At 40.2% G+C, this 9,691-nt stretch overlaps 2 protein-coding genes across 2 annotated transcripts in view; one reads left to right on the plus strand and one right to left on the minus strand.

The window, feature by feature from the left end:
• Nucleotides 1–2,117, plus strand: part of LOC145465479 (E3 ubiquitin-protein ligase TRIM32-like) — a 3,526-nt gene extending 1,409 nt beyond the window's left edge. The window contains exon 1 of the mRNA XM_081449266.1: nucleotides 1–2,117. This exon is cut by the window's left edge and continues 1,409 nt beyond it. Coding sequence (XP_081305392.1) covers nucleotides 1–1,476 — 1,476 coding nt within the window. The 3' untranslated portion in view covers nucleotides 1,477–2,117.
• Nucleotides 2,118–2,147: 30 nt separating this feature from the next.
• Nucleotides 2,148–7,423, minus strand: LOC145465480 (kelch-like protein 17). Its single transcript, XM_081449267.1, has 2 exons — nucleotides 5,234–7,423; nucleotides 2,148–4,581 (listed from the first exon to the last, which is right to left on the minus strand). The coding sequence occupies exons 1-2, from the start codon at nucleotides 6,696–6,698 to the stop codon at nucleotides 4,298–4,300; spliced, it is 1,749 nt and encodes a 582-aa protein (XP_081305393.1). The 5' UTR covers nucleotides 6,699–7,423; the 3' UTR covers nucleotides 2,148–4,297.
• Nucleotides 7,424–9,691: the final 2,268 nt, after the last annotated feature.

Here is a 9,691-nt window from a genome sequence, read left to right on the forward strand (position 1 = left end):
CGGATTTCTCAGGTGCCACCCGGTGGGGTAAGCTCTCTGCCAACAAACAACGTGCTCATTAAATTCCTTGAGATCACGCCTGGAAGGCAAGAACGAATAGACATTCAGAAATCACTCGAGAAAAGTAAACCTGTGGTTGAAGAGATGGAAAAAAGGCTTGCCATTCTAGATCTCGCTTTGGACACCTTGCAAGTCGATTGGAAGAAAGCCAAAGATGACGTCCATTTGACTGCAAATATTGTGATGGAATTGGTCAGAAACCAGGAGAGCAAGTTTTCCGAGGATATCGAGGACTTTTACAGCAAGAAGCAAAAAATGCTTCAGAATCAAAGGAAGAATTTGAGTAGTTTGCTGGCAAATTCTTCAGCTTGTATTGATGCAGCTGAAGGAGTTGTCGTGAACGGGGACCCTCAAGAATTAACAGAGATGTCAAAGGTACTCACTGAACAACTCCAGGAGATAAGCATCATGAATTTTGAGGATGCTAATGAGTTGAAACACAGGTGTGGGGAGCAGCTTGAATTTTTTCCTAACCATGATTTGCAAATTAGCCTGGAGAAACACAGCATTGGTGAGGTGCGGCATAAAATAATGGAGAGAAAGTTCTCCAGTTTCAGCAACCCAAGGGATGGCTCTGACATCGAACCAATTGGCAGAGTGATCAAGAAAATTGGACATAAAGGGTCAAGGAAAGGTAATTTCAAGAACCCAGGGGGTGTGGCTTCAAACACTCAGGGAGAAATTGCTGTTGCTGATTATTTTAACAATAGAGTTGAAGTCTTCAATGAAGCTGGAAAGTTTTTGTTTAAATTTGGCAAGAAAGGTAGTGGTGATGGACAATTCCTGGGTCCAACTGGAATAACGTATACCAGGAATAACAAAATTGTTGTCTTGGACAGCAGGAATTTCAGGGTGCAGATCTTTGACAAAACAGGCCATTTCCTCATGGGCTTTGGCAAGAGAGGCTCAAATCAGGGCGAATTTGGATGGGCAGAAGGTGTTTCTGTCGATGAAAATGACAATGTTATTGTCACGGACACTGAAAACAACCGTGTCCAGATCTTTTTGCTGGATGGAACATTTGTGCGTCAATTTGGTGGGCGTGGCCCAGAGGGTTTTGACACACCATTAGGCACTGTCTATCACAAGGAAGAATTCTACACTTCTGACAAAGGAAACAATTGCGTCAAGGTGTTTGATTGCAATGGAGTGTACGTGCGGCAGTTTGGCAGGGTGGGTCCTGGTACTGGTGAATTTAGGTGCCCAAGAGGAATAACTGTGGACAGATCGAATGACTGCATTTTGGTATGCGACAGTGAGAATAACTGTGTACATGTTTTTAAATTAGATGGTACATATGTTGTGAAATTTGAAACAAAAAAGACACCGGTTGGGATTGATCTGCTCAAAGGGAAAAAAGTAGTTGTGTCTTCATATTATGGGCATTGTGTTCAGATTCTCTCTTACAGGAACTAGTTGTCAAACCAACAAATTACAGGATTGCAAAATTATGCATGGTTTCAGTAAATAATCCAAAGTCAACACAAGGTTATTGAAATTTCCAAATGAGAGGGGGTTGCAAAGCTACATTGTAGAATTTCCAGAGGGGTACAAGTGGATGAGTGAGACGGATATTTTCTGAAATAGCACATTGCTATATTTGAGCCTGTGAGCCTACAGTATAGACTTTGTTCTTTAACAATAAGTGCCTAGCAAGGAAACTGCAGAAATGATGGATTTTCTCATAATTTAAAGCTTGCGCAATCATTATCAAACAAATTTATGGTGCAAGCCCCATCTCTTGACTCCCAAATGTTGTAATGGTTTGTCATCATTGCCACTCTTAGCCACCGAGTGTTTTCAGTGAAAAGACTTTGTGCTTCAAAAAAATCTAAACTATCCATTTCCTGGAGAAGAAAAGAGAAGATAATGTAAAAACTTGGAGGCTTTTTTCCAGAAGTCTGCTACATAATTTGTGCAGTACTAAAAAAAAAAATTGGCATCATTTTAGGCAATTCTGTTATGTGATTCACAGTTACCATGACAACACTTGTGCTTGTTTTGGATGAGCTCACTTCATACAGGAAAGAACAGGCTTAGCTTGCCAAGCTTTCCTTCTTTTTGGGGGGGGGGGGGGGGCAGGGGGGAATTGAGGAGGTAGGAGCAGAAGTAGATACCCAATAAAATATTTGACAGATCTTTTTCCTCTGCACCAAGAGTAAACTAATCACAGGGTGGTTATGTGGGAATGGAGTTCATTGTGATTTGACTGAAAAGATTCTTTAGGTATTCTGTTTAATTTAGTTGGTTAAACACACTCATTGTCAAGGTAGTCACGAGTAATATTACTTTGAAAAGCAACCCTAAAGCTTAACAAACTAAACCTGACAGTTGTCTCCTGCCCTCAGCTCTGTGACTGATATTTCAGGGCTAGCCAAAGTTGCACAGACATTTGAATAATATTAAAGCACTTTTTTTTTACGATATACATGTAGTTTACAACTCTGTACTAAGGATGGCTGAAAGCAAACTAGTTTGAATGTTCAAGGACCAAATAATCACATTTTGTATCAAAATGTGCACAAACAAATGGGATCATGATCACGAACAAATGTTATGCAGGGACAGAATCATATCACCTCAACGAGGTGATATGCTTCTGGTAGGGATAAATAAGCTGCCTGCACTTGATATTTGAACAAATTCTCCCAACGTGGGCTATAGGAAATGGTTAATAGAGAGGTTTGAATCTTTTACAAATACATGACATTGATACTAAGTGAAATATTTAAATGTAATTATTGTGGGTATTTGTTTTGGTCTAGTATCACTATTATTTAATTTTTCATTGTGGTATTGTTATTTAGACAAATAAATGAAACAACATAGAGCAGATATGTACCTAAGGGGCCATTCAGTAGTAGATTTTCGGCTGACTAAGGAATAAGCAATGATTGGCAAAGCACAGATTTAATTTATAATTTTATTGATTATTTTCCTATTACGTTATTTTAATAATTTCTAGCTGCAATATTTCCAATAAAAGAAGAAACAAATATCGTGCCTCTTGTTATTTTAACCCTTATTTTTACGATCAACAAATAATCTGGTTTTTTCTCAAACAAAACACAATAAGGGAAAATGTTGGACAAAAATTCTTGTGTTACCAATTAAAAAATACATAGGTATATACACACTAGAGTGGAGAGTTAGTAAAATTAATTGATCACTGTTTTTCTACTTTTAGGTAAAATTGTTGACAATTATCCAGCCATCATGCATGAACAGTACCACAAGGCAATAAGAAACTTTGCTTAGTATAATATATTTTTGGTTGTAATGTTGTGTACAGTCGAACCTCAATTATCCAAACTCATTGGGACTAGGCAAAATAGTCTGGATAATTGAGATAATCGAAAATATAAATATTAATGAAAAAAAGAACTGATTAAATTAAGAAAGCAACATTTAACCATGAAACAACACTTTTACAAATCAACTATCCGTTGTGAATACCTGTACATGTGTGTATAACAATTAAAATAATGAAAAATGTTTTTGCATAGGCCTAAAATGTTGCTTTTGACTGCACTCTTCAATGCTGTAGATTTAAAAGGAACATTGCTATGGATCTTGATCATGACTAATAAATATTGATGACAAAATTGGGACTAGAGAAAAAGTCCAGATAATCAAGAAATCCCAATAATTGAGGTTCAACAGCGTCTGTACCACCAAAATAAGACAATATTGAAATGCAGTATTCAAAACTAAAATATTCTGTAGATAGAACAATAATTTAAAACATTGTTTTAGAATGTTTTCTCTCATCATGGTAAAACAAATGCAAATAATATCTAAAAACCTGTCTTCCAAAAATTCAATGCCATAAATGAAAAAATCCTACATTTTTTATATTTTGCCAAATCCCATACATGTCATAAGTATCACAATATTTATATATTTTGTACATGTACACATGTATTTCACCAATCAGTACCTGTGTTTTTTATACATCAATATATCCTCTTTTGTAATCTAAAAATATTAAAGATATGCCATTAAAAATTTCTTAATTTACCTTGAATTGATGCAAAACTGATCATATAATTTTTATTACTTGTTATTTTGCTGTTTTTGCGCTACAGTGCTTGTATTTTTAAGAGATTCTCATTCATGATTAAATCATCACCACTGAACACTTGTGTGGACTCCACCCTTGAATCATGTTTTGTTATTGAATGCCACAAGAAGCAAAAGCTGTCCAATGAAACCAGATTTCGCGACACCAGTTCTTTCATATCTCTAATGCAGCAAGAGCCATTCCATACCTAGTATGTTGCAAAGATGAACCATTCATCCATTTTCCAGCCCTGGTATCAAAACACTCAGTTGAATTCAAATTCCTTAGACCATTAAACCCGCCAGCAATGTAAAGGCAGTTTCCCAAGGCACTTGCTCCAGCACTGCTTTGTGGGGATTTCATTGGTCGAATGTTGTACCATCTACCCTCCCGTGGATCAAATCTCTCAGCTGTATTTAACCACGATGAGCTGTAGCCTCCAATAGCATAGATCGAACCTAGAGGAACGAAGTTACAGTAAAATATATAGTGTTTTGAAGTAAAATAACATCTCCCAACTTTAATTCTTATAACAACATTGTTTCTATCTACATGTATATTCCTCAGTACAAGAAAACTTTGCCAAAGAAACAGTGTTCTGTAAAAGCAGATGGGAAACAGGTGCAAGGTCCGGCCATGGGTGGGGAGTGGGGTTGAATTAATTCACTTGTCTGAATTTTAAATTCCTTATAATTTGAATGTCACAATCACTGCTTCATCAATATTCCCCAGTCAGAAATTGAAAGGAGATCATCAAATGTCTGTTGATTATTGTGATTTCTTGTTGGGCCATGCATATTGCTAGTAAGACAGAATTTGCCTTAGCAAGCTAGTCTGAGGTGTTATGCAAGTGAATATCCAAACTAGGGAAAATAATAATGATATCGTGTCAAGATGACAGTTTAATGTTTGGCAACCTGGAAATGGAAGGGTTGCATGGAAAAACACCCTAAGTGACATCTGATCAAGCATGATAGACTGCAAGATTCTCCTAGCAAATTGTTTTTCTCTTCCTTGGACAAAAAAGGAGAATTTGATGTTAGATGAAGAGTCACTTAGGCCTTTCTTCCACACACCACTTCAATTGACATATTTAAAATTTTACACTACCATCTTTTTGAACTGTGCCAAGATAAGCCCTTGGCTGTGACAAGGGTGCCACCGGTAGCCACTCTCCCCTCTGAGGCTCCAAGCTTTCAACTGACGTCAACCAATCATCTGCATTGCCACACTCTCCATCAAAACCACCAATGGCATACACAGTCTCTCCTAATGACACAGCACCAAGATAGCTCCGCTTTGCTCTCATTGGTGCAATAAATGTCCACCTGTCAATCACAGGGTCATACATCTCGACAGATGACAGATAGCCTGATGTTTTGCTATAGCCTCCAATAACAATGGCTTGGCCCTCCAGGACTGTCGCACCAGCACCCATGCGATCCACAAGCAATGGTGACAGCTGGCACCACTTGTTTCCTGGCCATTCGTACCGTTCTACAGAATCCAACACTTTCCAGGAAGAATGACCACCCACCACATAGATGTGATACCCAGTTGACGCCGCTGCCATGTAGGTGCGTTCTTTATTCATACAGGCCAGTGGCATTGAATCATCAAACCTCCCTGGAATATCCCAACTCCAGCTGTTCCAGCCTTGACCAAAACACTGGCAGCCACTGAGGGTGATACCATCTGACTCTCCACCAATAGTCAGTAAAATTTCACAGCCAGTTCGACATGCACGCTGCAGAATTCCAGGAAATTCACCACCATCGCGCAAATTCGAAGACTTCATAGCTTCTAGTGCTTCTAAAATAAGCTGTTGGCATTCAGAACTCGCTTGCACGATTGAATCCTCTAAGATAAGATTGCTAAGAAAATCTGGAGCAACTTTCATCAGACATGATCGCTTGAAAAGCGAACAGGCGTGCGCTTGGCGCTCCGAAGGGCAGAAGTTTAGCCATGCCCGAACTCCACTCAAAACTTCCTCTTCGTTAGAGGTGTTAAGAAATTTGCTATCTAGCAAACACTTCAATGATTCATAGGGTTGAAGTAAGAACTCTTCTTGTTTTAGAACATCTCCAAAGTGGTCAATAACGAACTGGTGAGATATCTCGAAAAGTTCATGACAGGAGAGGGTCTCTGCAAGTGCTCGGATACCCAAACAATTAGAAACATCTAATGCTTTCAGAAGAAATTTGCAGCAAGCTAGTTTTACTTTGTCGATCTGTAGAAGAGCTGAAGCATACAAAATAGACTGCACGTTAAATTCGTTGATTTCCACCCGGCCGGTGTAAGCATACTGCACGATCGATTCGATTGCTGCTGCATCGAAATCGTCAAGTACGACGCGATTTTGATTACTTTCTGCAAGCTTTCCGAGAAACATTGCTCTGAAATATGAACTAACAGCAGCCAGAAGTACTCGATGTGCTCGTATTTCCTTGTTGTCCACGCATAACAAGATGTCACAAAGAAGTCCTTGGTCTCGAAATTCAGCAAGGCACTCGAAGACGTCGTTTGAGTTCCCACGGTTAAGGTAAACAAAAGGCTTTGAAGCAGCTCGTTCCATCGTTTCTTTAGATCACAGCAGTACAGGTAAATCCACAGCAAGGATCGTGAGGGCATACGATTTATGCCTCCTTCAAGTTCAAATAAAAAAAACACCCAGAAGATCAACAAGACGATGGACAACGGAAACCTGCAAGAAACCGGTAAGCAACCGGCCGAACAGCAGAGGCAGATTTCGCGAAAAGCTTTCCTTGTAAACTAGAAGACAGCTCCCTGAAAATGTTAAATGACTGAGGCAAAGTTATAAAATATACATGTGTTGGCCGATTTCGTGCCAGCCGTCGCTTGTGCGGAGACTGTTTTCCTAGCTAACCAAGCGCAAGGTGATTCCCTTGTGTGAACCTTGAGTTGATTTCGAATGCAATAAGCTGATTGGCCGAAAATTCCTGTGTACCAGCCTCACGAACCAATCAAATCAATGGATATTTTGAGCGTTGGGTCAATCACTTCCGATATTTTAAGCTGCTGTCATTTCTTTGTTTACAATGGAACAACTGAAACAAAAGATATGGCCAAGTTCTTTTTTTACGTGTTTATGGACTGAGACGGAGTCGAGGTCCGTAAACACGCAAAAAAAGAACGAGGTCAATATCCAGCTATCTTGACGGAAAAAGCTTGGTCAAAAAAGGATTTACATGTATTATATGGGCAAAGAAATCTACTTTCTTTCGGGACATAGCGGGTCATCCCGAACGGGCACGATAGTGCCATCTTGCCGGCTCGGGTAGCCAACAAAACATAAACCAAATGGTGGCTTTTTTTAAACGGCTTGGCTTGCGAGAGACAAATCATCGTTTTTTCCTCGGAAGCGAGTACCGGCACCTAACGATATTTTTTTTTTGTTTAGTTTGAATGTAGAGATCACCTTCTCTCTATACAGTGAATATGGACCAATTTCTATTGCAGAGTAAAATATTATCACCGAAAGTGAGAGCATAACTAGCACTCGTAAAAGATAATATGTGGTCCCAGAACACTGCATGCTTGGAACATATTGCATCCCTGTCGACTAAATATGAGTGCCTTTATTTTATAATGACACGTACATCAAAATGCTCCTTAACATTTATGCAATACATCCATTGTTGTATTTCTCTCTTAACTTTCTTCCCTTTTTTTCTGCTCTCTTAAAGCGTAAGGTGAATGGTTCAAATATAAACGTTTCTCAAAGCAGATAATTTCAGGAATTATGGGGTTTATTGAATTGAACTGAGGTTCTCCTGCTGCTAAACGAATGCGGGAACCCCCCTTTTTATTTCAAATTTTAAGTTCTCTTGATATAAGCAGCCAACATGTAAAGTTTGAAAGAAAATCTACTGTGAGTTTTATTTCGATGGAATAACCTTAAAAGAGGGACGCTGTCGGCAATCGTAATCATTCACATCTCTTGTTCACACACATAAAACGATAAAAAGAGAAAGAGGAGGCTTACGGCTTTAAATCTTAGCTTGGAATAAACCGGTTGGGATGGCCGTAGAATTTCACCAACCGAACCGAACGAGATGGCGCTCTTATTTGATTTACAGAAATTGTTTGTGGCTGATGAAATTTTGGAAGATTTAAATGCTGAAGAAGGAGAAATGTAGCTCTCCCGAAATTTTCGCCGTTCCGTTCCGAACAGAAACAGGCGACCACAGCTGAGGGTAGTCTACATTTTCCGAAGGCAAATTGTTGTTCCCGGGATTTGTCTTTCAACCGAAATTTCCGGTAGGCTAAATGGTACTCACCCTGCAGGTACTCAGCTCAGTGGACTATCATTGTCAAAACCACTGAGGCCAGTGAGCTTGTTTCCTCCCTCTCTCCCTCCCCCCCCCCCCACCCCACCCCATCCCAGCAGTTGCCTTCGGAGCTGGAGGTCGTCAAAACTCTTTTCTCTTTTCTCTTACTGGATTGAATAGTGTCTATTTTCTAACAACCTTCCAACTATGTGTGGCTAGGATTAGAGAACTAAGAAAAAGCGAAAACTTGAATGAAGAAAAGTTGAATCAGAAAATAACACCTCGGCAAGGGATGGAAGGGAAGAATGAAATCGAGGGATATTGAATCGTCTTTGCGAGCAGAGGGTTTATATTTGAGAGCACGAGCAGTGATCGAACTTTAGAAAATACAGATGGCGAGCGACGAGCACTTTGTAAATTTTCCGCTTGCCGGGATCTCTATTTTATGAAAAGGAAACATTGTTTTTCGCTAGGAGGTTCAACCAATCTCAGCAGCTTACAGCCAATTAGACCTTGTTTGATGTCAAATTACGTCACGTAGCTTCACGTGTGTCAGTGGGTGGACGCTCAGTCAGATGGTGGACGCTCTGCTCCACCAAGAGGAGAGACCCTGGGAATGAGGTTGATTACAAACTGGCGCTTACAATAACAGCAGCTACGTACATGTAGATATAGTACTGTGAACTGGGCTGCATCTATGACGGGTCGAACCTGGTGGGATCCCACGTTCCCATTTCGGCGAATCGAACGAGATCTTCAGCTCTTAGCTTCTATTACGTTCAAATCGGCCAGAAAAGAGAAACAACTATCACTCTTATCACATGTCACTGGTATTTTAACACTGCTGTGGTAATTAGGAAAACTGTAAATCGAGAAACAAATATCACAAATAAAACAGAAAACATGTTAAAGCACAACTAGTGGGAGGCTGACCAGCTGGCTATTTACAAGCCCGAATAGCTCTCGCTCCGCTTTTCCCGCGGCCCAAATGCGAAAAGCCCCTCGCGCTGCCCGATTTCGTTCGGCTCGTACGGAAACAATTGCTTCAGAGGCTAAAAACGTGGAGGAAGTTGAATTTACGACCCCTGAACTCAAATCCACTTTCTAGCAAGGTAAGGATTCGGACACAGGACCCGAAATCAAAAACCAGGACCTAGCCACTAGGCCACACCGCCGCCGAGGCCACACCGCTTCCTAAACCACGCCGCTTCCTGGACCAGACCAGGCCACGCCGCCCCCTAGGCCACGCCGCCTACTAAAAGTTGAAAGGGCGACA

The sequence above is a fragment of the Orbicella franksi genome, chromosome 13 (assembly GCF_964199315.1).
Source record: "Orbicella franksi chromosome 13, jaOrbFran1.1, whole genome shotgun sequence".
Classification (NCBI taxonomy): domain Eukaryota; kingdom Metazoa; phylum Cnidaria; class Anthozoa; order Scleractinia; family Merulinidae; genus Orbicella; species Orbicella franksi.

What these genes read in the sequence shown, in the direction of transcription:
- LOC145465480 (XM_081449267.1), bottom strand. Translation starts at nt 6,698, where the DNA reads ATGGAACGAGCTGCTTCAAAGCCTTTTGTTTACCTTAACCGTGGGAAC. An exon ending in TGGCACAGTTCAAAAAGATG is followed by an intron (nt 4,582 to 5,233) that starts GTAGTGTAAAAT and finishes TCGTTCCTCTAG; the next exon opens with GTTCGATCTATGCTATTGGA.